General features: G+C 33.2%; 3 protein-coding genes and 1 long non-coding RNA gene across 8 annotated transcripts; 1 reads left to right on the forward strand and 3 right to left on the reverse strand.

Annotated features, from left to right (window-relative positions):
* Positions 1 to 4,676: 4,676 nt before the first annotated feature.
* Positions 4,677 to 5,213, reverse strand: LOC140804520 (probable transcriptional regulator RABBIT EARS). The gene has a single exon (XM_073160555.1). It carries the CDS (start codon positions 5,211 to 5,213, stop codon positions 4,677 to 4,679), a length of 537 nt encoding a protein of 178 aa, XP_073016656.1.
* Positions 5,214 to 11,354: 6,141 nt separating this feature from the next.
* LOC140805072 (uncharacterized) lies at positions 11,355 to 13,181 on the reverse strand. The gene is made up of 3 exons (XR_012112261.1): positions 12,868 to 13,181; positions 12,087 to 12,455; positions 11,355 to 11,429 (listed from the first exon to the last, which is right to left on the reverse strand). It is a non-coding gene; the product is annotated as an uncharacterized lncRNA (long non-coding RNA).
* A 3,915-nt stretch (positions 13,182 to 17,096) lies between these two features.
* LOC140805095 (telomere repeat-binding protein 3-like) lies at positions 17,097 to 21,626 on the forward strand. The gene is given in 11 exon segments (XM_073161282.1): positions 17,097 to 17,268; positions 17,972 to 18,117; positions 18,202 to 19,000; positions 19,114 to 19,278; positions 19,360 to 19,413; positions 19,516 to 19,595; positions 19,862 to 20,103; positions 20,254 to 20,422; positions 20,424 to 20,575; positions 20,691 to 20,754; positions 21,153 to 21,626. Coding segments are annotated over 10 exon segments (2,013 nt in total). The 5' UTR covers positions 17,097 to 17,268; positions 17,972 to 18,036; the 3' UTR covers positions 21,360 to 21,626.
* A 1,074-nt stretch (positions 21,627 to 22,700) lies between these two features.
* Positions 22,701 to 27,344, reverse strand: LOC140805096 (RNA pseudouridine synthase 3, mitochondrial). 5 transcript variants are annotated; one of them, XM_073161285.1, is made up of 10 exons: positions 27,123 to 27,344; positions 25,905 to 26,026; positions 25,308 to 25,379; positions 24,995 to 25,153; positions 24,623 to 24,670; positions 24,440 to 24,520; positions 24,153 to 24,269; positions 23,627 to 23,728; positions 23,395 to 23,553; positions 22,701 to 23,199 (listed from the first exon to the last, which is right to left on the reverse strand). In XM_073161285.1, the coding sequence occupies exons 1-10, from the start codon at positions 27,163 to 27,165 to the stop codon at positions 22,819 to 22,821; spliced, it is 1,284 nt and encodes a 427-aa protein (XP_073017386.1). In that variant the 5' UTR covers positions 27,166 to 27,344; the 3' UTR covers positions 22,701 to 22,818. The 5 variants fall into 5 exon arrangements, with proteins under 5 accessions (XP_073017386.1, XP_073017384.1, XP_073017385.1 ...); XM_073161283.1 differs by having other exon boundaries at positions 25,905 to 26,351; XM_073161284.1 differs by having other exon boundaries at positions 26,937 to 27,344.
* Between the last annotated feature and the right edge of the window lie 418 nt (positions 27,345 to 27,762).

A 27,762-nucleotide genomic window follows, 5' to 3' on the forward strand; every position in this document is an offset into this window, starting at 1 on the left:
GAATCAAATCGGGTTCCACGATTCGAATCAGACTGGACCCAATTTTTATATTATCAAACTGATGGTGTCGATTAAAAAAATAATAATAATAATAATTCATCATCGATTAAATCCGTTTTTACAATATGAATAAAATCTAAATTTAATGCCTTCCTAGCTATTTGATCGTTACAGATATGTGTAAATTTCAGCATCATCCCTATTGGAACGTCAGCGCTCATCCATGCATCTTGTTTAGCTAATTAATGCTACCACCCCTGCACCATTCCAACACATCAAATGTCACTATTCAAAATTTAATAGATTTACTTGTCAAATAACAAAAATTAAGTGTCAAATCTTATAGATATTTTGTTTTCTTAGATTTTATATTTGTTTTATTACAAAATAATATTATTTTATACAGTGTCTTAAAAGCTAATTTGTATCACAAGTTATCTTTCTGGTTTTTTTAAAAATAAAACTATCTTTTAGAAAACTTTGATGACATGTTTGTGGCATTTGCACGTAAATCGGTGTTCTGCATGACAGCTAATTGATTTGGGTCTGATGCCATCCAAGGAATATAATATATTCGTTACGTCAATTTACCATATAAATAAATGCCTACTTTTCAGAATTATTAATTGTTTGGATTATAAGTCAATGGTCCTTCAGACTTCTATTTTAAGAATTATAAAATATAATAAAATTATTGCAAGATTGAATTCTGCAACCTTCATGTATGGGGACAACGTACGTACTCATACACACAGTGACGGACCGGAGATGCCACCGCCCCCCTCAAATTTTTTATTTTATTGTGTGTATATATTATATACGTGTGTGTATGCAGGGGCGGAGTGGAGGTTGAGAGAAAAAATTTTAAAAACTTTTTAAAAAGAGCAAAAAAAATATTTGTATGGAAAATATATATATATATATATATATATATATGTGTGTGTGTGTGTGTGTGTGTGTGTGTGTGTGTCCAATGAAAGTCATGTACCTTCACAATTATATGATATTGTCACGATTTGCTTTTGATTTCTGTTAAAAAGGTCTCACACCAATGTAGATATCCTTTCATTCTTCACCTTCTATTTCAAATATGATATTAGTTGCATTATCAATAATCATATCTTCGATAGGATCGTCATTCTTCTCTTGGTTAGAGCATCTCCTCAAATCTCATATGTTCATCTTCGAGGTCACTCCTCTACACTGCATTTGGACCAAATGCCTTACATGAAATACTAAGAACACTGTCTGCCTTGATCTCATCATGGATTTGAATGGGAGCCCTTACCTCCTTCGTTTTAAGTATTCGAGAAATCTACCCACGAAGATCGATTTAGACCATGACTGTTTCCTATAGACATACCGCTTATTGTGCAATGAAAGTCATTGTTCATCTGAAGATAACTGGTCTTGATCTGTTGGTCCTGAGAGTCAGTAACTTTTGATCCAACACTATTATCAATCGTAGTTGCAAGTTACTGTCTTGGTTTGGCATATGATCATTAGGTGTTGATAGAGTTTTGCATGGAAACTCATCCTCATTAAAAGCGACATCTCTACTTAATACTAATTTCTCATTTCCAGTTTCAACACACCACTTCTATCCCTTAACACCCTCGGCGTATCCCAGAAACACACATTTCTTGGCTCTTGGCCGTAATTTATCTTGCCTTATATGTGCATATGTTGTACACCAGAATATTCTTGAGTTTGTATAGTCGGAGGGATGTCCACTCCACATCTCCAGAGGTGTCTTGAAGTTAATGGCAGATGATGGGCATCTATTAATCAAGTAGCAAGATGTCTCCACAGGCTCGGCCCAAAACTTTAGATGCAGACATGCCTTTGATAGCATGCTTCTCACACGTTGAAGGATGGTGTTATTCATCCTCTCAGCGAGATGCAATCTTCACAGAAACTAAGTTCTTGAATTCTATCTCCACTTAATATGTTCCGTTTTCCCAATTCAACAAGGCCTTTCTCGCTTATATGGTGCATGCCACAAGCTGGTTTTATCATGTTTCCTAGCTATTGCATCCATGGATCCCACAATTGTCTTTGCTTCCAGGATGTATAAACCAATTCTTTCGAATCTCTTCATCACTGTGAGTGAACCTTTCAACACCTTCGACCCTGACATTGAAACCATTAGAATCTAGCATTCCCACTGATATTAGGTTTCTTTTCATGTCTGGGACAAACCTGACATCGGATATTGTTCTTCTGCATCCATCAGCTAGCTTTAACTCAATAATGGTTCCTGTCCCTTTTACTTTGCACTCTTTATTGTTTCCCAAGAGTACATATCCTGTTTCAGCTTCTACAAAGTCATGAAACCATTCCCGGATTGGACACATATGGAAGGAACATCATGAGTCCAATATCCAATTGTCATTTGGTTCAGAAACAGCTGCAAATAACACTTCTGAATATTCATAGCCGTCACTTACAGTAGCTGAATCTACACTTTCTTTGGTATTTTCTTGATTCTTCCATTTCCTCTCCGGACAATCCTTCTTGAAATGCCCTCTTTGTGGCAACGGAAAAATTTCCATTTACTTCTGGGCTTAGATCCTGATTTGCTCCTGTGGTTTCTTGATTCTCGTTTCATAGATCTTCCTTTGACCATGAACTCCTCACCATTGAGTGTTGGATTAAAGGTGGGCTTTTAGGCTTATGGGCTTTCCATGTGAGTGAATGGAAATTTTGAAAGGTGGGTTTGTCCCACATTGAAAAACGAAGTGGTATAGATAAATTTATATTGTGTTATACTTTATGGAGGTGTAACAATGATTGGTCAAGAGGCTCTCTCGCGCACACAGGCGCAGGGGGCCCCAAATCATGGGCCCGTGCAAGCATACGGGCGCGTCGAATGTTGGACCGATCAAGGCAAAAGTTGCCTAGCAGTCTATGCCATCTTTTGTTATTTTTTTTTCAGTTGAGGTCTTTCACATGCCCTTGAAACCTTTCGCATGATATAACTGTTGGTGCTTCATCTCCCCAACTGTTGGTGCTTCATCTACCATCTTTAAGGTATATTTAAGGCAACCCATGGCCTTTCATATGGATGGTATTGACATGTATTAAATAGGGGATGTTTCTTCTGCTTATTCCACTACAGTAGTACTTCTGTTCTTCTATAGTGCTTCTGTTCTGCTATAGTGCTTCTGCTACAATACTTCTATTCTGCTACAGTACTTCTGTTCTGATACAGTACTGCGGCTCGTTCTGCTATAGTACTGCTTCTGCTTGTTTGTTGTGCTTCTGCTCTGTTTATTGATAAAGTTCAGGTACTGATTCTGTTCGCTAGCATAGTGCTTTGTGCTGCAACTCTGCTGGTTTTTCTGTTGTATCCTGGGATACAGACGTCCGCTGAATCCTCAGAGCACATACCGGATGGGGCGAATCTGTTTTAAGGAAACTGTACAAGCTACAGGCCTCGGTTTGATTTAATTAAGCATTATACTATTGTTTTCTTCAAGATACTGATTTGCTGGTTTTATACATTAGTCATACTCTACTGTGAACAGCACGCTTGTTTGGTTTACTGCATATCTGTCCTGTTTTTCCATATATTTTGACAACATTGAGTTCATCCTTGCTTTCATGTTTCCTCTGCAATTCTTTTGAATTGAGTGCTGATTTTACTTCAGCAATGGTGAGTGTTTCTTTTCCATACATGATTGTATCAACAAAGTGCTCATATGATTTTGGGCAGAGAGCTCAATATGAGAATCGTATAGTCCTCTTCTTCAGTCTTGATGTCGATGTTCTTGAGATCGAGAATGATTTTGTTGAAGTCATCCATAGGCTTTCTTAGATATTTTCTTTCTTCCATATAAATTGAGTACAACGATGTATTTAAGTACAGTATGTTAGCTAGTGATTTCTTGAGATATAAACTCTCAAGTTTCTCCCACATCTCGAGTGCAGTCAGTTCTTCGGCGACTTCTCGTAGCACTTCGTCGCTAAACTTAATAAGATTGCAGTCTTTTTTGCGTCTGACGTCATTTCTTTGAACGATTCTTCATTGATAGTCGCCGACAGACCACTGTGAACCGGGATCACTTTCATTTTGATTCTCCATAGGCTGTAATTTTTGGTCCTTGATATATTGTCCAATTTGAGTCCAAGCTTTCATATATTTGCTTTTGGTCTTTATCAAAAACGTCTCGTACTAATTAGAGATATCATTTTATCTTATTAACTCATGATCTTCCTCTTATATTTCTACGACATATATGCTCAGTTAGCTTTGAGATTGCTAGTGAAATTGTATGTCTATAACATATGGTTGAATAGAAAGTTACTTGTTTGAATCCATGAACGAGCCTGTAGAACATAAGCATTATAATATATGAATAAAAACTAATAAAATCAACTTCTGAGATAAAGGAGAAACTGTAACATTGATGTTATATCCTTATAATTTCCAAGATAAATGATGTTAAAATCTTATGCAACACTGCTCACCAACTATGCCAACCTTAGTATCCACGAATAAAGTAACACTCATCTATTGAATATACAATTTTGATATATCTCATCGTATCAAATAAGTGAATATCACCATTGTTGGACACAGAGGTTGACACGGTTGGTGAACACATACTTCAATTTTAATGCATGTCCACGGTACTCTGCATCCATTTCGACTTCAAAAAACCCTATTTATTTCAGTTCACCGCAGGGAGGGGGGGTTTTGATCCTAGCCTGAGCTCAAGATCCACATCTTCCACGGAACCAGTGATCTTCTTACAACCTGTGAACAGTTCCCTTCGCAAACATGGCAAGTTACGGTCACTTTTCTTGATCCTCTTACAGCTCGCTACTGTCTTATCTAACAACTCACCGTCCTCGAACAATGGTACTGTTCGGATTTCATGATCACCAGCAGAAGGAAACATCTGCAGGCCCCCGAAGTCAATGTCGAGAAAGAACATTGCCGAATCTTTCTGCATACGATCAGAGCTTTGATCTGAAGGGGACGACTTGGGGGAGTATTGTTGCTTGAGCATTGCTTTATCCCTCCTGTGAACATTCATGTGTCCACCTAGAGCTTGTGAAGACCTGAATTCTCTTCGGCAGAAGCTGCAACTGTAGAATCTTCTTGGAGGCCAAACCAACTCTTTGCGACGCACTAATTCTTGAAAGGATGAAGGATTTCTCGTGGAGCATTTTGGGAAAGTGGGAGTGTTCTGACGATGCTCCATTGCAGTGTTCCCAGGGGAGAATTGTGTGTCTGTGAAGAAATTAAAAGGCGGGATTTATGAGCGTGAATTGAATGCATGAAAGCTACAAAAGGTGTTTTTGGTAGCTTTGCGGTGTGGTGGTCTCTCATTTGGCCATTTTCAGTCCAGTCCTACATATATATTAATATCTAATAATTCAAATGAAAAACCATACTTTTTAACTCAAAGAAGAACATCCCTTGGGTTCAGCCTAGCTATAGTCTTAGACTATGCCAAATGTGCATCTAACAGCTCACGTCACATTTATTCTTACACGTGAGATACATGATTTTTTTCAATGAACATAACGTCTCATCAACCAAGAAGATCACGGGAATATTTTTGTCAATAATTGAAAATCATTTTCCATCTCGCATGAAATAAGTTCATCCATTCACAGCTTGGTGAATGCCAATAATAGACTTGATTTTCCCTGGTTTGTCTGTTGAATCAAACTAATATATTGAAACATTAATGTATTTGATATCCCCATAGAGATCCGGATCATCATTAACCCGGTTTGTTACTTGGATAGCCGAGATAGTAGTCAATGCGCCAGTTAATTTCCTAAGACCCGGGCAAATCTTCTTTTCCCGGGCACTGCGGCTCTTCCCGAGCGATCATCATAAGCCCGGACTCTCCACCAACCACCCGGATACTCTACTACCCGGGTCACCTCGAAACTTGCACCATACTCGATTGTGATGGATACAGACAGTCTAATCTGTCAGAACAACTTGGACTTGAAGTTTCCTATAAGCCATCAGAAGCTAGAGTATCAGCAACCGACTTGCCATACTTAGTAGGTGGCACTGGAATCGAAGTATCTACCCCATTTTCTACTATAAATAGCATGTACACTTCTCATTTAAGGATTTTGAAATCTTTTAACTTTCAAGCATTAAACATATTTTCTCTCAAATATTGCTGGTGTTCATCTGAAAACCTGCTGACTTAAGCATCGGAGTGGCTACGTCGGACACCCACCGACACCCATTCACGAGTTACTTTCTTGTTTGCAGGTGCTAATCCAAGCCATTATCTTCACTCAAAATTCCGAAACACTATAAATTGTTGATTTGATCCGTTAGAGCTCCTTACCCGACTCACCCATTTCAGCGCAATCACATCGGTATTGCTTCTAGATTTTTAATAATTTTATGGAGTTTAAAACTCTAGAGATATTCAATATAGACTTTTATATACTCTATAAAAGTTTAATGTTATTCAAATGTAAACTTTTGTTGAATTTTAAAAAGTTACGTGGTATTCAAACTTGACTTTTAAAAACTTTATAAAAGTCTATATGTATTCAAAATGTGAATAGACTTTTAATGACTCCATTGAATTCTATCAAGTACAAGAATTAAAGCCTGAGATAAAATAATAAAATGTCAAAAAACGTCTTTGATTCAACCTAAAGATTTGAATGTACATTTAATCGATAAATTTCTCAAACTCACATACTCAATACAAACATTAAAATTTTCATTCTTTCCTGATACATTTATTTTTTCTTTATTTTTATTTTTAAAAACATATTTTTTATTGTTAACAATAGTTTAAAATCAAAATTATTAACATCGATCATTTTATTTTAAGATTTTCAGTTACAAAACTAGGGGTGCAAACGAACCGAATATGTTCGCGAGCTTTTCGAGCAAGCTCGATAAATATTCTATTCGTATTCGAACTTATCGAACTCGAGCCGAACTCGAACATGTTCGAACTTTTTTTCGAGCCGAACTCGAGCCCATATTATTTTGTTCGATAGTTCGCGAATAGTTCGCGAGCCTTAATATTTTATTAATATAATATAATTATATAATAAATATATATACATTTCGAGTATTTTCGAGCTTTCAAACCTTAATATTCGAGCAATAATTCGAATAGTTCACGAATATATTCGAATATTTCGAGCCGAACTCGAACTCGAACTTCATTTCGAGCCGAGCTCGAGCCCAAATATCTGAAAATTTCGAACTTCGAATCGAGCTCGAACTCGAACACACTAGATTCGAGCCGAACTCGAGCCTGAAATTTTTAGCATTATTCGGTCCGATTCGGTTCGTTTGCACCCCTATACAAAACCTAATAAAATTTAAGATTATATTTATTAAAATTTTAAAAAATTATTACACTACATAATTAAAAAAATTATAATATTTTATTGACCTATAAATTGAAAATAATAATTATTTTTAATAAGTACAATTTAAATTTTTATTAATATTATATAATATTTGATGTTTAATTATTTTCTATAATTTTAGTTATTCTATATCTTGATTTAATTATAACTCAAAAATTTTACACATGATATTTTTGATTAACTTAAATTAATATATACATAAATGTGTATGACTGATACACACACACACACACACACACACACACACACATATATATATATATATATATATATATATATATATATATATATATATATATATATATAACTATAATAAATTATATATATTAAAATTTTATAAAATTGACCTAATTACAAATATTTTCGCATATTTTTATTTTTTGATATAAATAATTCTATTGTTTATTTTTTGGTTTGACATATTGTCAAAAACAAAATTGATATATTTTTTATACCAAAAGTTATTTAAAACGAATGAAATTATTTTAAGTTTGATTCTTTATTGACATTGAAAATTATTGTTGTATTTTAAAAAAAAAATTAATTATTTAAATAAACACGTACGTTGAATTGAATAACTGAAGTTTAATTACAATAATTTTAAGAGTAGGTCGCTTGTGAGACGGTCTCACAAATATTTATCTGTGAGACGGGTCAATTCTACCGATATTCACAATAAAAAGTAATACTATTAGCATAAAAAATAATATTTTTTCATGGATGATCCAAATAAGAGATCTGTCTCACAAAATACAATCTGTGAGACCGTCTCACACAAGTTTTTGTCTAAGTTTAATACTTATTTTTTTTTTCGTAAAATCAATATATAAAAAATATTTTATTAAAAGAGGAAAATATTTAAAATAAATAAAAAGTTATTCACGTTCAATTATTAGTTCAAATAAATTTAAAAAGATCACAATAATAAATTAAAAATCAATAGAGTTTTATAAAAAAAAGTTTGTGAGACGGACTAATGGGTCGTATTTTGTGAGACATGTCTCTTATTTGGGTTGTCTATGAAAAATTATTACTTTTTATGCTAAAAGTATTACTTGTGAATATTGGTAGGGTTGACCCGTCTCACAGATAAAGATTCGTGAGACTGTTTCACAAAAGATCTACTCATAAAAGTAATGCAAATAAAGTTACAAGATTCTGTAAAAATCTTTAAAAATTTGTGAGATTCTGCAAAAGTAAGTAAAAATCTATCAACTCTAAAAAGTCCGTTGTTTAAAAAACTAGTGTTTAACCCGTGCGATGCACGGGATGATATTATTAAAAATTAGTAAAAATGAATAGATATTTAAATTGAAAAAAATAATATAATTATTAAAATACAAATAAAAATTATTTTTTCGTATGCACGTAAAAAACTTTCTTAAATTCAACGTATGTCGATTAATTTTTAGGGCTAATAATCGCTATCATATCTCAACATTTTAGATTGTGTTAGCCTAAGGCAATGACATGATGCTTATCGTGTTTAGTGTATTGATGTCGGCCACCAACCTTAATACATATTTAATTCTTTAATTTTTGAGAAACTATATATTATTATTTTTTAACATGTGATAAAAAATATTTTAAATCACACTCAATAATATTAATGAGAAATAATTTTTAAAAGTTCAGTAATTTCGTCTAAATTCACATTCACAAAAAATTTTGTGACATGACACATGTTTGACATATTTGAATGATAACAATAATTATTTCATCAATCCAAATAGGTTGTGATTTTATTTACAAAATATCTTTACATATACATAACAATCTATTATTCCGAAAGAAAAATGAAACATGTGATCATAAGTAAATTATGTATAAATCCGAAAATTTATTTAATTAACATTTATTATGTGTATTCCAAAACAATGTCAATAAATTTTATAAAGTTTTTTCTAATAAGATGGTTACTTTCTTTAGAATTGGTTTAATTATTTTCATTACGGGAAATTTTATACTATCATGTATCCGTAAACTTTGTAATATAGAAAAAAATTATCACATTAGTAATATGTAATAATTAAAATCTGTACAAATAGATAATAATATTTTTTACTTCTCGATCATGAAAGACAGATTTCAAAGTGTCTTGTTGTTCTCGTTGTTTCCATATGTATGTAGTTCATAACAACGAAAAAATCTAAATGTAAACGAACATTACATCTTGGAAGGATTCAACTCATGTATGGTGCTGAAAAAAGAAGTCATTTCAGTATTCAATTTTGGAGTAGATAAATTTAATAAAATAAATATAATAAAAGCGGTTTCTAATATAATATACAATATTGCATTATTTATTATTTTAAATTCAAATAAAACATCTCAGGGGACAAAAATTATACATCGGATGGTTTCGACAGAATTATATCATACATTAACTCCTTCAAATTATGAAAATCTCGAATTACATGCATTGTGTGTTAAACATTTCTGATTATTGAGATTAATTTTATGTTCATTTGAAACTCTTTTGAATCTAACTCTTTTAATTTTTTTGTGATCTCTTATTTGAATTTTTAAGAAGACAATTCAAGATATATAATATACATATGATTTTGGAAGAAAACTACAACGCATTAATTCTTTCAAATTAAGGTAATTTCTAAATAATATGTATTTGAGATAAAAAAATTTATGATTATTAAATGGTAAATTAATGTTCATTGGAAAACATTGTTGTTGTGATAACTTTTAACACTCAACCAATTTTATTTTTATAAAAATTAAATAAACTAATTAAATATTGTATTTCTTTTTAATAAGTAATTTGGATAGAAAATTACTTAAAATAGAAAATTTATTTTTGAATGATTTACATAATGAGTGATTAAACATTGCAATCATTTATATTTTAAATTTATTTATATAATTTTTAATTAAACTGATTGATATAATCAATGCAATTTTTTTTAATATAATTTATGTTTTCAATAGAGTTTAGTTTTAATTTGAGTAAAAAAATAAAAACATATAATACATAAATTATTTTTGAATTAATATAAAAATAATTAAATTCAAAATTGAATTAAATAAATGATATAATCAATACAAACAATAATTGAAATTATCATTAATTGCAGTACACGTATGTCAATATTCATGATAAATCTTTCCATTTTTTTAGAAATGTCACTTTTGCGGGAAATTATTATTTTTGACAAAAACTCTGATTATATATATATATATATATTTGAGATAAAAAATTTTGATTATTAAATGGTAAATTAATGTTCATTGGAAAATCTTGTTGTAGTGATAACTTTTAAGACTCAACCAATTTTATTTTTATAAAAATTAAATAAACTAATTAAATATTGTATTTCTTTTTAGTAAGTAATTTGGACATAAAATTACTTAAAATAAAAAATTTATTTTTGAATGATTTACCTAATGAGTGATTGAACATTGCAATCATTTATATTTTAAATTTATTTATATAATTTATAATTATAAACTGAAATCAATGCAAATTTTTTTAATATAATTTATGTTTTCAATAGAATTTAGTTTTAATTTGAGTAAAAAATAAAAAAAATATAATATATAAAGTATTTTTGAATTAATATAAAAATTAACTAAATTCAAAATTGAATTAAATAAATTGATATAATCAATGCAAACAATAATTGAAGTGATCATTAATTGCAGTACACATATGTCAATATTCATGATAAATCTTTCCATTTTTAAAAATGTCATTTTGGTGGGAAATTACTATTTTTGACAAAAACTCTACTTTTATATATATATAGATATCAGCAAATCTCTGCAACGAATACACCCCTGTAAGATTAAAAAAATCAAAATTAAAGTTTATCTAGAATCACTATATCTCTTCATATCCCCTTAAAGGGAAAAAGTTCTCTGTCTTGTGTCAAACATATGCATGTACTTTAAAAATTGGAAATTTTGGAACCCACTCCGCCACTCGGAGTTTATGTAAGCAGGCCAAGTTTGAAAAGGAATTACACCAAAACATAGAAAACAACTTAAAATTATATAGAAAATTGAAACAGCGCGAAACCTATCATCGCCTTCACAGGCTGATCTAAAATTTCGACTATGTAGAGTTCGAACTATGTAGAGGCCGCTTATAACATAAGGACAAAATATTAAAAAAAAAAACAAAAATTTCATCGGTTATATTCAACTAAACATAAAAAATACGTTTTAAAAAGAAAATTTTTAACTAAAAAGAATTCGACGTTGCTTAAAATTTTCAAACTCTTCAATAATAACATCTAAAAAATTGAGGTCGTGGCCCTCGTGGGCCCTAATATAAATCCGCCCCTGATTAGGGATGAGAAAAATACCAAAATACCGAAAAACCGTACCAAAAAAAAATACCGAACTTACCGAAAAAATCGGTATACCGAACATTTCGGTATCTGTAACGGTATGAAATATTTTTTTTTTCGGTATTTCGGTATATACCGAAATACCGAAAATAATTTTTTATTATTATTTTTTTTAAAATTTAAATTCGGTATACCGACAAAATTTTCGGTGTCGGTACGGTACCGGTATGAACTTTTTCTATACCGAAAATTCGGTACACCGATGTGCGGTATACCGAATTTTCGGTATCGATATCGGTATGGAATTTTTCCATACCGATATTTTCGGTACGGTATACGATACCGTAGTTCGGTACGGTATACCGTACCGAACCCACCCTTACCCCTGATGACCTTAATTTACGACTATAAAAACAAATAATAATTCAAGAAAAAAAAAACCACACGCCACAAAAAAAGGCCCATGACAACTTAAAAACCATATATATCACTCAACGATTTAAAAAAACGTATGCACATAGAACATTAAGTAGTTGGTAGCAGGCTCGGAGTGTATCTCTCACCAAAGAAAATGGAAACTTTGTATCTCCAAAAGGACATGTTACCTGCATAGCAACGTCTCTCGAGTCTCATTTCCTGTTACTGGATTCACCCTATCGAGAAAACACTAAAATCACTTCAGTCAAACAAGCGCCTTACTATGCGAAAGAGTGACGGCAAGAGCCGCTGATGAATCATTACATAGGTACTGTCGTTGTTCGTCTCTTAATGGAACATCAGTAAAGTCTGATAAGTACCAAATATGACAAAAAATTATCAGAGAAATCCAGGAAAAAAATGTGATGAAAGGTTTGTTCTATACCATTCCCATACCGAGAACATCAAATATTGATTAGAAAAGATGATATTGGAGAATAGAATCGAAAATTATGAAAATCGGAACAAGAGTTCCCGACCATGAAGTTACAATCCAAAAATATCAAGCTTGGAAGCAAACAGAGTTCATTACCTCATTAGTTTCACACAGGACAATGAATTTTGTTATAGGAAAAAGGGTTAAATAAATTAAAGTGGTGGAAAGATGGTTCAAAGTGGTAGACGCATCTCTCCACAGCTTTCCGAAAAAAAGTTGAAAGAATATCCAAACTATTATTCTACAAAGAGTATTCGGCACCTTTGTTAAATTGGCTAAAGAGAAATCTGCACCTCTAAGGTCAGAATCAGAAAGAGCAGCGCCTGAGACATCAGAAAAAATGATGAAAAGGTGATAATAAAATCAAAACTATGTTAATATGAAAATGAAGCCAGAACTAATATGCTTGGTGCAAATCAAACACTTTTACAAACTTGACTGGTGAAATCTATTCGGAAACAGATGGTAGGGGTGTACCTTATGTTTCATTCCTATCATCCTGGTTTGCAACTACAATGCAGTTGTGGCATTGACAGAGGAAAGTATGACCACCTCCACCAAGTCGAACATGAAATTAACATAATGTTTCATTGGTAAGGACATGAAGATGTCCATTCGTCCGCCGCGCCAACGCCGCCGCCGCCATCTCACTGGATTTCTTTTAGATATCTAGTTCGATCTGTACGAGACCTGATTAGACGACTGAAGAAGCAGAAAGATCCGTTCGTAAATATTTATAACAAAGATTATTTCCGGTTAAAATCCGGAATAGTTGGAGTTGACGTTATATACGCAAATGTAAAGTATTCTAAAACACCATGTGAATAGTTTAAATTATACAAAACTCAAGAAACATTTTGAATGTCAAAAACAATTTTTTAAAAAAACATTCGTTGCTCCTTTGGTACGAGAAATTGATGCTCCAACATATACAATCTCTACCTACTCCTTGTCAAACTTCATCCCCAACCCCACCAAAAACTAAACAGGAATTTTTTCCAACTCCCCCTAGTCCTTCTTTCTCAGTGTTATTCCTCGAGGATCGGGCACAAAAGTGTTGACACAATATTGAAAGCATTAAAAAGATTCAACTGACCAGGCATGAGTCGAGGATATTTTTTGATTATTAACCAAATTCCCAGCTGATATACACTCAAATGTTCATGGAGTAATTCAAATTCATCAGTTGCTTGACAATAAAACTTTGCTCAACCAGCATAAGCTAATGAGCATAAAAGTCATTTACACTTGAAAAACATGAAGGATCATAACAAAGGAACTACCAGTCAAATCCGCATCAAAGCAGCTTGCTCCTAAAAACTTGACACCTTTGAAATTGGTCTGCTTGTTCAAGCATAAAAAAGATAATCAAAACGCATAACACAAGCCATGAGAATTCACGATTACAGATGAAAATGGTTTTAGGTAATGCATACCGTCTTGAAATCTTGCTTGATTGAATCTTTCCCACTAAAATCTTTCACAGTAAGATCTTGTCCCCTAGTTACTCCAGCACCATAAGGACCTCCTCCCTTTTCCCCACATCAGTCATAGACCGAGTCATATCAGCAAACCATCAACTTATACAACACACAACATTCAATGGTGAAATTCAAATCCAACTTCCCCTGTAAAAAAAAGCTTTACCTTAAATGTATATCGTTTTTCTCGTGTTCAAAACGCAGTGGAAATTTTAAAATTTTATTTTGACATTCAAAATATTCTTTGGACTTTCGTATGGCTTAAATTAAATAAACATACATAAGATATTTAGTAATATACATTTAGTGACTTTTTCACTTGACACAAATTACTCCGGTATACTGGAGACGTAGCTCTTGTTGTAAATATCTACGAACTTTCTTCTAAAACTCATTTCTTTAATCTTCGAATCATGTCCATGACTGAATTATTTGTTCATCTTCTAACTTGCACTAGAAAATTAGAATAGATTTTGCGTTGAGATTTATTAAAACGAATCCTTGAAAAAGTCTTCTACTTAAACCAAGCCTTCATTACCTAATTTTCATAATATAAGATTTAGGTTCCATAATTAACTTTAATGAGCTTGATTGATTAATTGGACTAGTCCAACTAGTTTAATTAATTAATCAAAATTCATTAAGAACATTAGTTATTTAATTTGTTAGACATATACTCCTACAAGCCCATTAAACATATTTCCCATTATTTTTAATTTAATATTTAATAAACTGAACTTTTTAGTTTAATAAATTAAATTATCAAATTTTATAAATTCAACTCTTTGAATTTATTCTCTCCAAATTTTAAATATCATAAATTCAACTCTTTGAATTTACTATCTCATAAATTCAAATCCTTCAATTTCTTTTCTCAAAATTTAATTATTATAAATTCAACTCCTTGAATTTACTATATCATAATTTTATATAATTCAACTTCTTGAATTTATTCTCTCAACGGAAACAAATAATCCAGTGCTTGTGTTATTCTCAATGGTTTAGAGATACAGCTAGCCGTAGTTTCACAACTCTTTGTGATCCAGTACATTTTCTTTTATTCGGGCTTACACTAATTTGCCTCATTTCATGCACAAATATTTGGTCATGAGAATGTCAGAAATTAATTTCTGATTAAACTTATCGAATTATGGTAAGAGTGTCTAGTAGCTTCATCCCATGATTCTCTAGGTATCAGCAAACCATCAACTTATACAACATACTAATATTTAAATTTAAAATATATCAAACATATTTTTGAATAAATATATTAAAATAAATTATATCAATGATAAACGATACAGCCGAAGGAATTTGGGTATAATACTCGAAAGTTAGAAAACAATAAAATTTGGAGAGAAATTAAAAGAAGTCATATTAAAGTTGAAATAATATTATGAAAGAATAAAATGTGACGAGACAAAACTTTGTTATCTGTGAGCTTTTGATGTATTTTTTTAGTTCGTCAGATATTTATATTTATGAGACGGATTAACTTAATTCGTATATATAATAAAAAAATAATATTTTTCATAAATCAGTTCAAAGTAGATATTCATAACACAAAATTGAATTTGATGAAAAGAATTAATTATTAAAAAAATAGAGTAGGTCTCTTGTGAGACGGTCTCACGAATCTTTATATGTGAGATGAGTCAACTCTATTGATATTCATAATAAAAAGTAATACTCTTAGCATAAAAAATAATATTTTTAATGGATGACTCAAATAAGAGATCTGTCTTACAAAATACGACTCGTAAAATCGTCTCACACAAATTTTTACATAAAAAAAATATGTATAGTACCACGTGGCAGATTCTATCTAAGAGATAGGCATAGTGGTGGTTGCAAAGAGTTTGAGAGCAAATAGGAAGTGGTCCAAGGATTAGAGATTTAAGGCCCCCACCCCAAACCCCACCCCACCCCACCCCACAATTAAATTCTGGACTATTTTGCCCCTCCTACCGGCTCATCCGGTCTTGTGGTCAATAATATATTCATTATCTAATCCATGCATATGGCCACCGCAGCATGCCCGAATAATAATATTATTAATAAATTTGATTAATTATTTTAACATTACTCCCAACTAACATAATTGTTTACACAGCAATATCACCACACACCTACGTTGAGAAGAATGGGAATTTATTTTTTAATATTTAATTTAACATAAAAAAAAGTTACGACTAAAATATTATTATTTTACTGTAAAAAGATGTAGAAATTGAAATAAATTAAGAAATTTTGAGATTATTATTATTTTATTAGTTTAAATAGTATATCTTCTCCTACTTTTAAAATGCGTGAGATTTCATAATAAATTTTGAGTGGGTCTAATGTGAGATCGTCTCACGGATATTAATCTGTGAGACGGGTCAACCCTACCCATATTCACAATAAAAAGTAATATTCTTAGCATAAAAAATAATATTTTTTCATGGATGACCTAAATAAGTGACATGTCTCACAAATACAACCCGTGAGACCGTCTCACACAAATTTTTACTTAAATTTTAGGCTTTGGAATTGAAAATATTATGGTCATTTGAGGTTATATTTAGCTAGAGTAGGTCTTTTGTGAGACGGTCTCACAAATCTTTATCTGTGATACGGGTCAATCCCACCGATATTCACAATAAAAAGTAATACTTTTAGCATAAAAAGTAATATTTTTTCATGGATAACCCAAATAAAATATATGTCTGACAAAATACGACTCGTGAGACATCTCATATAAGTTTTTGTCATATAGCCACTATAATCTAAGCTATATTATCCACATGGGTATGAGAATGTCAAATTGTCACTCTTATTTTTATTTTAAAAAATATTTTCTAATTAATTAATAAATATTTAAAGATAGCTAAATTAAGAAAAATTGATAAAAGAAATGGAGAGTAAAATTTTAAATTACTCTCACTAAAAAATATATATTAAAATATTAGATATGGATGGAAAAGTAAACAGCGGGGGGTTTATTAAACGGTTGGTTGTATTTTCAGAGGTTTAATACAGATGATTATATAAAATTTCTTGCAGATTATTTATTCTTATTACAAGATCAAAGCGAACAGTAGTTCATTGCGTGACGTAAATTCGAATTTTGTGTATAGAAACGTCAAAGGTTCAAGAACGACGCCTAGATTTCTCTCCGCGAATCAGATCAATCATCGTGGTGAAATTCGAATTCTGTTGAGAAATATTCTGTTTGTGATCATTTTGGCTTCCGATTTCTTCTTTTGTTTTCTTTTTCTCTGAATTTTTGTTTGGGTTTGTTTAAAAATTTTGTCTTGGTGGGTTTTTGTTTGTTTTTTTCCCCAAATTCTTGTTGATCTCCCTGAGATCTGATGGAATTCTTCTAAATTTTGTGATTTCGGTTAGAGTGCAAAAATGGGAATTTCTTGTTTAAGATTAGCGGCAGATCTGGAATTTAATGCAAGTTTGGCGTGGTATTTTCCGCGACACTGAAAAATAAAAAGACCAACTTGAAATGCCTGATGTTGTATCTTTCTTTATTTGGAGTTTGCAACCTTCTACTTGTGGTTTTATTTGATTCGTTTTGTTGTTTCAGTTTTGTCTGTTTTTTTGTGCCATTGCGCGAAGGTTCTATGATGTGAAAAGAAGTTAAAAGAGTTGTGTCCTGCCGATGATTTAATTTACTTGTCAAGAAATTCACTTTTTTTTTGTTTACATCTTTTCTTCTTCATGGATGATTGGAATGTACTGATGAACCACTATGTTGAAGTAATCATGTTTCGTTAGCATAGGGTTTTATCTGGATTTTTGTTTCTACGTTCGTGACTTGTTTTGATTAATTATACCATCTGTGAAGAGAGTGATTTCTTTCCTGTTGACTGATGCATGTCCGACTTTTGTAGATTGAGGGTGACTTCACATCACATCATTGCATTTGATGATTTCGTATTGGCATGCTGCCTAGGATATGGTGTCGAAGAAGAGGTTGGATGAGAAGTTGAATGGATTCCAAGTTCCAGTTATTCCTAGGGCTCCTAGATCGATTCGGGTAACTTTATTTCTAAAATCATGTATTTTACGCCATCATATTATTGTATATGCAGACAAGTGTCTCATCTTGTTTGTACCGCAGAGTAAACGCCGCACATTCAAGAAATTGGTGGAAGACAAAGAACTTTGCCCCTTTGAACTACTTGCAGCTGTAGCTGGAAAGTTATTGCAGGAGACTGAAAGCTCTGCTTGCAGTAATGCAGGCGAAGAGAAAGGGCAGCTTGGAATTGGTCAAGATGGTTTTGTTGAGGGACAGCATGGTAACCCTTTGAAATCAGAAGGCTTTGACCATGGAAGTTGTGCTGAGAGTGCATTTGTTCCAGAAGTTTATGTTCAGGAGCGTAATCTCTTGTCCAATTTGGATGGATTTCCATTTGAGGGAAATACTCCCATTTTGGAATGCTCTTCTGCACATGCAAGCTTGGGCTTACTCGAGAATGTGGATTCAGATGTTAAGCTAGGATTCTGTGAGGGCAAGACTGATGACAGGTTTAATAACAAAATGGAGAATGGACTTGAATCGCAGTCAGATGATAACAAAAATCATATTAGTGACGTAACTGTGGCTACCACATCGATTGTAAAGGATCCAAATGCAGAATCTGTGAATACTAATGTACTGATTAATTCAGATAGTAATGTACAGTTGCCCTTGCACAGAGCCCCCGTCACTGGGGCTTTCTTAAGTAACCACTGGAGTAATGTAAAGTTAGGAAATAGTGATGATGATGAATATTCTTTTGGGTGCAATAAACCTAGCACCAAGATTAGGCCCTTTAGGCCACAACCATGGAGTGGAAACCGTAGGATAAGGAAGATGTTGACATCCAAATACTGGAAAGTAGCTCCAAAGCTGAAGGATTGTGATGTTTATAACTCTAGTAAGTGGAATTGAAATATTTTTATTATCGTAAGAAGTTCTAAATTTCTGCATTTTGATGATGATCTGTGCATAATTTATTTCTACTCACATCAACATAACATTTGTTACCAGGTGAGAGAATGAGGTCCTTCTACAGATACAGGAAGAACATTTATGCACGAGAAAGGTATCAAAGAGCACCTATTAAGAAACGGAAATTGTTTGATCACCGCTTTACCATTGCATATGATCAGGAGACCAGCGGTGAAAGCATTTCCAGTTCTCCCGAAAAACGAGGTCCTCTGTCATTTTGTTTTACTGTATTATCTTGTTCTGTTTTTAGCTATGTTTCTGAGGCATCATTGTAATATCTTGCAGCATGTGCACTGTCAGCTACAGTGAAAGGTCACCAAAAAGTGAAGGATTCTCGTGGTATAAGAGATTTGACCACAAAATTCATGTATTCCTTAACTAGCTTGATCTTTGTTTGATTCAAAAGAAGTTCTTATGGATTTTTTTTCTCTCTTCATTCAGTGAAATTTAGCATCAAGTCTTTCAGGGTGCCAGAACTTTATGTTGAAGTCCCTGAAACTACAACTGTTGGTTCTCTGAAGGTTTGCCTTTCCTCATTATTCACTGTTACATGCAAATTACAATATGTAGTATCTTTATTTTTGTGCAGAGGCGACACATGAGCATTTTATAATGTGATTTACAAGACATGCCATCTTGGTGTGAGTTGCAAGGGTTACCATTTTGGCGACAGCACATCATTTAAATCATACAAGTGGTGGAGATTTTATTCCTGCATGGCAGTATGCTTAGGAAATTTAATTCATGATAGCTAAACTATTGAAGTTCTCTGCATTTTTTTTTTCAGAGAACTGTATTGGAGGCTGTTACTGCTATACTTGGTGGTGGAATACGAGTAGGGGTGGTTCTTCAAGGAAAGAAGGTCCGAGATGAGAATAGAACTCTGCAGCAGGCTGGTATTTCCCAGAGTTGCAATCTTGATACCCTCGGTTTTACATTAGAGCCAAGTTTTACGAATCTCTCGTCGGCCATGACTCCAAAGAAGCTTCCCCTAGCATTTCCATGTGATGCTGATAAAAAATTACCTAGGTATTATGATATCTTCAGTTTGTTGGAGTTGAGTCTCCAATTATTTTTTCAGATTGAGAAATGATGCTGTTGAACTAGCTACTTTAATGATATTTCTTGAATTGCTTTCCATTTCTCGGTGGACCTGTTAATCATGTACTATATCTCCAGGTCTCCCGCCACTGCAGACTTTGGTTCGGGGATTTCGAGCTCCTCGGATATTCCAGTTGTTAATAAGTTGGATACTGATGTTGATAAAAGAAAGCCTATTGCCTCCCCTGAAACCCCTACTAACACATCAACAGATTGTTTAACTCCGGATTCTAAGGCATTGGTTCCAATCAATCCAATTGAATGTGGAGTCACTAGCATTAGTTCCAGTGGACCCGAAACTTAAACGTGGTGAAGTTTCGCAGCGTAGAACAAGGAGACCATTTTCTGTATCAGAGGTGGAAGCCCTGGTTGAAGCAGTTGAAAATCTTGGGACAGGAAGGTAATATAGAGGATCTTGGAGGATGTGAAGTGTAGATTGTTGAGAATATTGATGGATATTATTTTCTTCCAATGTTTCGATCACATAAATTGAGATATTTAATTTCATTGTGCAGGTGGCGTGACGTTAAAAAGCGTGCTTTTGAGGATGCAGATCATAGAACCTATGTTGATTTGAAGGTAGGAAATGTATCTGTCATATCATCTGAATACTATTACTATTTAGAAATTTGTTTCCTCTTCCACAAGTATATTTTCTTAAACCACAAGTATACTTTCTTGATTGAGGATCTTAGTTCTTGTTATTTAGTTTTAAGAATTCTTTCTGTCAGTTTTAAATTCAAGATCCGCCATTTTAGGAGATGGATCTGCCTGATATTATCTGTATTTCACATGTTTAATAGGTGTATAATACCCAATCGAATCTTTTGTTGAGTACTATGATTTCATTAAAAGCTAAAGAACCTGTCACATGGATTGTTTTGGATATTCTTAGATTCTAATTAATAACTTAATCAAGCAAATAAATAAATCAAACCTTTGACCATGTGATGAAAGGTTTTTTTTTTTTTTTCCAGGATAAATGGAAAACCTTAGTTCACACGGCAAGCATATCCCCTCAGCAAAGAAGGGGCGAACCAGTGCCACAGGAGCTCTTAAACCGAGTCTTATCCTCCCACAGTTACTGGTCTCAGCATCAATGTAAGCAGCAACATGGAAAGAATCAATGGAACGCCTTAACATCGTCGATGATATCCGTGGTGAAATGGTTGGGGCATGAATAGTTTGGAACCTCCTTTGTGAAAATGTATAAAGTTTCAGTACTACTTTCTTTAGGAAAACTTGACCATTGAACTGTAAAAAAGTGTGATTTATTTTTAGTTCGATTGATGTAGTATTCTTCTCGTAGTCACTGATTGGTCTGTGCTAAACTGGCTCTTTGTAAATAGTTGGTGGAATAAAGGTGTTCTAGTTGAAATTACACTGTTTTGCATTTGTTTAGACTTTGAAACAATAATGAGCAAATAATTTATTGCAGATTTTTTAACTTTTAGTTTCCTTCTGAATTTTGATACACAAACCAAAGTTATCATTCTTTATTCTATGATATTAATGGCAATGGCCAGAATTCCTGAAGAAGACATTTGAAAATTCTCGTACAATAATAATAATAACTAATAATAATAATAATAATAATAATAATAATAATAATTCCCATTATAAAAGAATATACTAAGGGATGATTGTCATAAAAATTCGCATTATAAAAGAATATACTAAGGGATGATTGTGATTTTCTGTCATATGATTCTTAAATTATCATTTTGTTAAAACTAAAATAACTATTTATATAATTAGGGTAAATTACTGGAAAATCCTCAATTCAAGTTCACTTTAGGATTTACTCCATAGAACATAAAATCTTAGTTTGAGCTCTCAGCTTTGATAAAGTATCGAAAATATGTTTGATTTTATAACTAGATCAGAAATAATATCAAAGTTGAAATAAAATTATTTTGACCATACAATATTGTTATTGTTGTGTAATTAAATGTTTGATGAGGTGATTTTTTTCCAAAATTATGGATTCGAACATATGTTCGAGATTAAATATTTACATAATTTATTATAATACTTTGAAATATTTACAAGAAGAGCTTATCAAAGTTATACATTAGAAGCAAAGAAGAACACAACAAAATCATAAGATAAACTTAATGTAGAGACAAGTCCAAATGGTGAAGGTCCACACGAGTCACGTTTGTCTCGGAGACCATTCAAAAGCAAAAGATTCCCCAATAAAGATAAAAAAAAAACATGCGATCCAACTACTCTATAGTAGAGAATGAACCATTCAATCACCATAATATGACATACCACTAATGAATGATCATACACCATAAAATATTATAATGAAATTCTTTACATCTTGTCCGTAATTTTTAACTTAATAATTTTTAAAATTTTCCTCGTAATTGTTCAAGTGTGCAGGAGTGCGGCAGATAGAATCTACATGTGGGAATTCGGTAAACATTGAGCTCAGTCACTATGACACGATATCGTCAATCCTCACTTTTAAGATATTACAATGTTCAGACACAATTCTAAAATGAGAGAGACATCACTTAACCACGAAATAAATAAGAATACTCAATTTTAACATAGGATATGATTCATAAGCTGAAAATCTGAATTTTTTAAATTTTGCTTTTGAATGAAACAATGCTCATTTCCAGACATGCTCTAAACCAAATAAGAGGACATTAGATTCCAGCTAATTTTCATATGAGAAGGCATTGGCGCCACTATGCGCAGGATATCTGGTTTTGAATGAAGCTCAGAGTTTGCGCCGTCTTTTCTGAATTTTTGCTTGTTAAGATCGATAAACTTCGCAATGTTAGGTAGCACCATTTCCCTGCAATGCAAATGCAAGAGAGGAACTTTTGATAAGACACTACCTCTTTGAACATCCAAACCTTCAGGCCGCTTCAATTTGTAAGGTTCTCCAGTGTTCTGCTCAAAATCGACTCTGGGCATTTGCTTCCATCTTCTGTGAACGAACCAACCATACTTGTAGTCACCAACTATGGGAGTGCCAAGAGCCTCAGCACAGTGCACTCGGAGCTGCGAAAAGAACCGAGTAACAGATTACTCAAAGGTGCAGAGTTCGTCCTCCATACCAGAATCAAAACACCATACAGTCAATTGCGTCAAGAAATAAAACATGTAAATCCAAAATTATTGCAGAATGTACATCAACTGGAGGTGCGATTCTTAAATACTCTGAGTAGGAAAGGATATCAATTTTCTTTGTGGAACCTGGTGTTTGCAGTTTGTACGCGGGCACAACTCGATCCAAGAGCATCCATTGATCACGGGACCAAGTACACGATATTCTGTTATTGCCTCTTGGGATGCTTCTAAACCCGAATTATGAGCCAAAATAACCCTGTCAGTTTCCCCATCATCTATAAGTATCTGCAACAACAAACATGTGATTCTTTTGCTAAAATCCACATTCAGGATGACGATGTCGTGTCAAAGTGACAACCTTTGTCAGCGGGGCGCAAATTAAGCCTTCTGGTTGCTTAGGGGAGCCTATGACCAATGCCCAATATCTCCGATAGACTGTCTTCCCAGCACCATTCCAAGCCTTGAATCAAGCAGATCAGAGAGGATATAAATAGGAAGTCTGAAGTATTCATTAGGAATAGAATGAGAAAGAATTGTCAATAAAACTCCGCATATTTTTATTTTTATTTATATTTTATGAAGTGGAACCCGCAGCCGCTATCAGCACGCACCGGGAATGCAATAGCATGCAAACCATGTAAGCCAGTTAAACCGCACTGGGCAAGTTTGTGTGAAAAGATCGTCTGAAAAGGTGTTGGTAGGTAGAATCTAACTCCTGACCATTGGTCAAGTGCTCATCTACTACACCAACTCGGACACTCCATTGGGGGCCATAAAACTTCCCATATTGCTACTATGGAGAAAGGTGCATGTAACTGTGGACAAATTAACAACCAGAAACTCTATATATTAAATGGTTGGCAGCTTTGATTCAACAGTAGTACCTTAAACATGGAGTCTGCATTTTGAACATCGGTGAACAGCTGTTGAAGATAGGACATACTCTCCTTTGTTCTTCCAAATAGCAGGAGGCCACTACTCTCTCTGTCAAGACGATGCACCTAAAAGAGCAAGTAATTAAGATCAACAAACTTAAAATTATAAAACATGAAATTAGCAGATATATATGTAACATAAACCACCAAATACTACTTTCAGCCTTCAGGATAACAATGTGAGATTTAGTTGACGCCCTTTCATCATGAAACAAAGAAAAGACGGTGTAACCCACCAACTTTGGGCCCTCATCATAATCATATGACAATGCTGCAGCTGCCAACGCATCCATGCTATTATGAACAGGCAGGTTTCCCTAATTACATGACAAGCAATATGCATTAACAACTCAAATGCGAAAGAGCACCTAGGAAACCCAATTGAAAGAAAATGTGGTTCACAAGTCAAGGATGCTAACCTTGACTGGCAGTTTAGGAGGTTTGTTTAACACTAACACAGCAGAATCCTGAAATTTTGAAGCAACAAAATCAACAATATAGATAACCAACATCAAGGCACTACAGCAGAGTGGTCATTCAAGCATCACCACAAAGGATAGCCACAGTAACAGAAAAACCTTGTCCAGCTAACAGAATTGTATAGAGTAGAATGAAAAGGTGTTTTGTATCTTTTCTTTCAGTGTATTTGCGTGTCATACAAGAGAATAGATTAACAAATTAAAAGCAATCAGAAAGCACTTCGTAGTATGTACATCCACGATGTTGCAACTGTTTGTTCTTCTCACATTTAACTGGAAGACAAAAGAAATATTGTTTAATCAACTACATGCCTTGTACTTCACAATTCTTCGTAAGTAGTCAATCTCATCAGCATTTGGATACAATGTTCCGCTCGGAATAACATCGAATCTCTTGGAAATTTTACTTTCAGCAACTGAAATAGGCACTGAGATTCTAGCACCCACCTCCATGACCTCATTATGTCTAATCTGCACATTTAGTACTACAAATGAAAGATGACTTTATAAGGCATGATAAATGTTGAACTCAAAAAATGAAAAAATATGAAGGAAATGAAATATAAGATTTCCATCACCCAATAAGTGTCTTAAATTTATAGTTGCTTCATAAAAGCAACAGTACCTTCTTTACGAGCATTGCTTGCCCTTTGTAGCATCCTGATGAGTGGCTTGAATCAAGAGATTCCATCTGCACCTGTTCAAAACAAGTAGGGTATTGAAACTACATTCTTCGATGTTTAAACAAACTTCTAGCATCTATTGCATGTAGGTAAAAAGGACATTCTCTTCGATTTCCATGCCTGATTAAGAGAAGTAAATCAACTCATCCCGCAAACCACTGCATAACCTACAAGATCTACTGAATGCCTGCTGTCTTTTCGCATATCTTTGTTCTGCTCATTTTAAAAATTCACAAAGCATCTTTGTTCTAGACATTAATCGAAAAGCAAAGCAAAGTAGATTAATAATTTATTATCATAATTGTGTCTCTCCTAAAGATACTGTATTCTCTATTTCCAGGAAAAAATTATAATCAGCAAAAATACACAATATTCAGTAATTCATGGTGCAGAAAAGTGTTCTGTGAGCTCTGCAATCAAATCATACAAACACTGGTGAGTAGAAAATATAGCTTTATAAAGGCACAACTTAAGGAGCACACTCATGCACCAAAAGAAAATGAGAAGCTCAGTAAAGAAATGAAAGTAACAACACTTACGAGGCACCGATTGAAAAGGGTTTGAATGGCGTGTGGATGAACATCATCAAAGTAATATTTAAGCCAGCTGATGGCTGTGACACGCATAGCCGAGACTGATTTTCTTCCTGGCAGAGGGTGCCCTGGGAATGGAGGCAAATACATCAGTTGCGGAGGTTTTGAATCTTTTTTGGAGCGGGCCAAATGTGAAACATTATCCGACATTCTGATTATGGCCTGAGCAGAAGCTGGTGGTGGAGGATGGATCTTTGACCCATGAATGTACCGAACCGCCAAGAGGCTATGGTGATTCAGGAGTTTCTTAAGCATCTATGCAGTTTATTGATTTAACTGAATGCTGTTGAAACACCTTATGGACTTCCTGAGTCATCGCACTCAGGGGCTTTCCAGTTTCGCTTTCTAGTATCTCATTCTCTAAGGAATTAAGTTCAATATCAATGCTAAAGCCTGGGAAAAAAGGTTGTGAAAAATGATTAGCTGCTGGAAAAAATTGGCATCCCACGCACACCGTACAGAATCCAAACCTATACCACAAACCACTTCTCAATTACATCTCCTTTTACTTATCTAGCCACACTACAACCAAATTGGATATAACAACAAACACCTTCAATCCTATCCTATGAACTTGGGTTGTAAATCTCATTACACACTTCCAAAGCTTAGAACTTGACTAGAAAAATGCTTCAAAATGATCTATAAAAATAATAATAAAAAAAACCTATTTAGTATGCATTCCACACTTTCTAATTTTTTTATTTTTTAATATGCACTTATCCGCTATAGGTTTTACTTGTCGAATTTCTGTCTTGCTGACCCCATTTGTGTGATTTTCAATGTCTAACTTGAATAAAAGTATCCTAGAAACAACTCATAAAACCAGATTTCATAATTTCCGAATATCATTCCGGCACTAAAAATGTCCGAAGTAGAAACTTTACTTAAAATTTCGATTAATCCTAAAAAGCATTTTCAAAATTAAAAACACAATTTTAAAGGCTGAAAACCAAAAAAAAAAATTATTTAACTCACATCCATCGTTGAGAATGGGTTTGCCGTGGTATTTTCTTTTGCATGGGCACAATCGTTTCATGCTGCTGCAGCGGCATTTATACACACTATTGCAATCTTAAAACTCACTATCAAACGTAGGCTGAAACACTAGAAGTATAAAAACAATCAAACTAGCAAAAAACGGTTAAAGGCTGAGATTCATACTCTTTCGAGACTTGAGAATCAATGTATGACAGCCTATAAACATCGTTTCGGGGAATTTTGTTCGTCGAAGAATAGAAAACAAACCAAAAAATTGTTTTTTTTTCCGCTTTACTTGCTGATTTCCGGCCACTCGTTTCGTAAGGCGGTGGATGGTTGTGGCTCGTGCGGAGATTATGGTTGGGGGAGGCAGACTGTCTGAGGAAATTGTATCCCTAATTCCCTTTTTTTTTCCACCCAAAAAATATTTAAAAGCATGTATTAATGTAAAATTATAATAATTTATTTCACAATCAGGTCAATTCAAAAATTTATATCACAAAATTAATTCGTGAGATGATATAAAATTTTTGTGTAATAAAATAATACTCCAATTCTTTTAATTCTTAAAGTTATGACACATCATAATCTTAAATCTTAAAAGAAAATTGCCTAAATATTAAAAAAGTGGTCATTATAAAATTGGACATGTAATAGTCTTATTACAAGAAACCAAACATCTTGCTTGAAATTATGAGCCAAATTTATTAAATTTGTAGCCTTTAATTGCTTGTTTGCTACGATAATTATATTTTAATTTTTGAATCAAGGATTAACTCTATATATATCTAGGACTATTTTTTAACAAATCTAGACCCAACTC

The sequence above is a fragment of the Primulina eburnea genome, chromosome 11 (genome assembly GCF_022965805.1).
Source record: "Primulina eburnea isolate SZY01 chromosome 11, ASM2296580v1, whole genome shotgun sequence".
Classification (NCBI taxonomy): Eukaryota; Viridiplantae; Streptophyta; class Magnoliopsida; order Lamiales; family Gesneriaceae; genus Primulina; species Primulina eburnea.

Coding starts and splice junctions, on each gene's coding strand:
- LOC140804520 (XM_073160555.1), bottom strand. CDS start 5,213: ATGGAGCATCGTCAGAACACTCCCACTTTCCCAAAATGCTCCACGAGA.
- LOC140805096 (XM_073161283.1), bottom strand. CDS start 26,213: ATGCTTAAGAAACTCCTGAATCACCATAGCCTCTTGGCGGTTCGGTAC. Junction 24,521..24,622: donor CTCCTAAACTGCCAGTCAAG/GTTAGCATCCTT, acceptor TCATGTAATTAG/GGAAACCTGCCTGTTCATAA. Junction 24,270..24,439: donor ATGATGAGGGCCCAAAGTTG/GTGGGTTACACC, acceptor TTGCTCTTTTAG/GTGCATCGTCTTGACAGAGA.